This window comes from Diorhabda sublineata, chromosome 3 (genome assembly GCF_026230105.1).
Source record: "Diorhabda sublineata isolate icDioSubl1.1 chromosome 3, icDioSubl1.1, whole genome shotgun sequence".
Classification (NCBI taxonomy): domain Eukaryota; kingdom Metazoa; phylum Arthropoda; class Insecta; order Coleoptera; family Chrysomelidae; genus Diorhabda; species Diorhabda sublineata.
Window position 1 is genome coordinate 22,317,555 of NC_079476.1, and position 1,457 is coordinate 22,319,011.

Genomic DNA, 1,457 nt, shown 5'->3' on the forward strand with positions numbered 1-1,457 from the left:
AGGTAGAAGAGTATTTTTTTGTAATAACTGGCAATCTTGATAATCCATATAAATTGTTTCAAGATTATTTTCCAAATGAGAAAAGTGAAAGATTCTATTGAAATTTTGCTTCAATTGAGTATGAAAAATTTTTCGTTACATTTCCTTTTCTTGTCTTTTGGATCTTCGATCAGATAACGTATACTTATACTTAATCATTCTTTAAAATACTTCCTTAGGGTGCGTATCATCGAATAGTTTGTGTTTAGTTTTCATATGCGACTTGAGCATACTCTTAGAAGTGAAACTATTCTGGCATATACTGCATATTTCGGGTTTTTCTCCAGTATGCAATCTTAGGTGCATCTTGAGACTATGGCTTTGAGTGAAAGCCCTCAAGCAGTAAGTACATCTGTAAGGACGTTCACCTGTATGTCTTCTTTCGTGCAATTTGAGAGTAGTACGATTAGCGAATGACTGATTACAAATTTCGCATTTGTGTGGTTTGAGACCTTGATGTACCGCGATCATGTGTTCTTGCAAGCTTACTTTGGAACAAAGTTTTTTCCCGCAACTTTCGCAAACGAATCTGTGGTTATGGTCGGTGCTGTGTAATTTGTACATATGTACGGCCAGGTATTTCTGATCTATAAATTTCGTACCACAAAGTTGACATTCGATATTTTTTTCTTTGCCGTAACTTTCATCGTGTCTGGCTCGGTGATTTTCTAAACTAGTTTTATCGTAACATGACCTACCGCATATGTCGCATACGAAAGTCGTTTTACCCTCGTGTTTAGAATTTATGTGTAAAGTGAGGGTGGTTTTAGAGTAGAAACCTTTTTGACAGTAATTACAAAAAATATTATACAATTTCAAATGTCGCTTTTGATGGATTAGTAAAGAGGACTTCGTGGTTAAGATTTTTTTACAAATCTCGCAGGTAAAAGTGCTTCTATTGGTGTTGTGCGTTAAAGTATGACTCTTTAGATCTTGCTTCCTTTTGAATTTCTTTTGACAATGGGCGCATTCGAACGGAAATACGCCTATGTGAGTTAGTAGATGGCTTTTGAAGTAATGTTTAGTGGTAAAGGCTTTCGGACATTCTCTACACTGGAAAACTTTCTTGCCTGATTCTTGTTTCATCAGAAATTCACTCAAATCTCCCAATAAATACATAAACCTAAAAAAGTGAACTATTAGCTTTATACCCTAATCATTTAAACATATCAAACAACACACTTACCTAATATATTTACCATAATTTTGAATAAGAAGCAAATTCAATTAAAATAAGTGTCTGATAATATGAAACGTCTAAATATTTCAACAATAACACAATTCAAACAATTATTTTATAATGTTCTTCCAAATAATAATAAATCCCTAATACTTTTCAATATGTTATTTAAATTCTTTTATGTTCGCATGTAGTGAAGTTATTTATTCTCGTATTTAGTTTACTTTTGAGTCTCAAA

At 32.8% G+C, this 1,457-nt stretch overlaps 1 protein-coding gene across 1 annotated transcript; it reads right to left on the bottom strand.

Annotated features, from left to right (window-relative positions):
* Positions 1 to 201: 201 nt before the first annotated feature.
* On the bottom strand, positions 202 to 1,158 carry LOC130441715 (zinc finger protein OZF-like). Its single transcript, XM_056775497.1, has one exon. The coding sequence runs from the start codon at positions 1,156 to 1,158 to the stop codon at positions 202 to 204; it is 957 nt and encodes a 318-aa protein (XP_056631475.1).
* Positions 1,159 to 1,457: the final 299 nt, after the last annotated feature.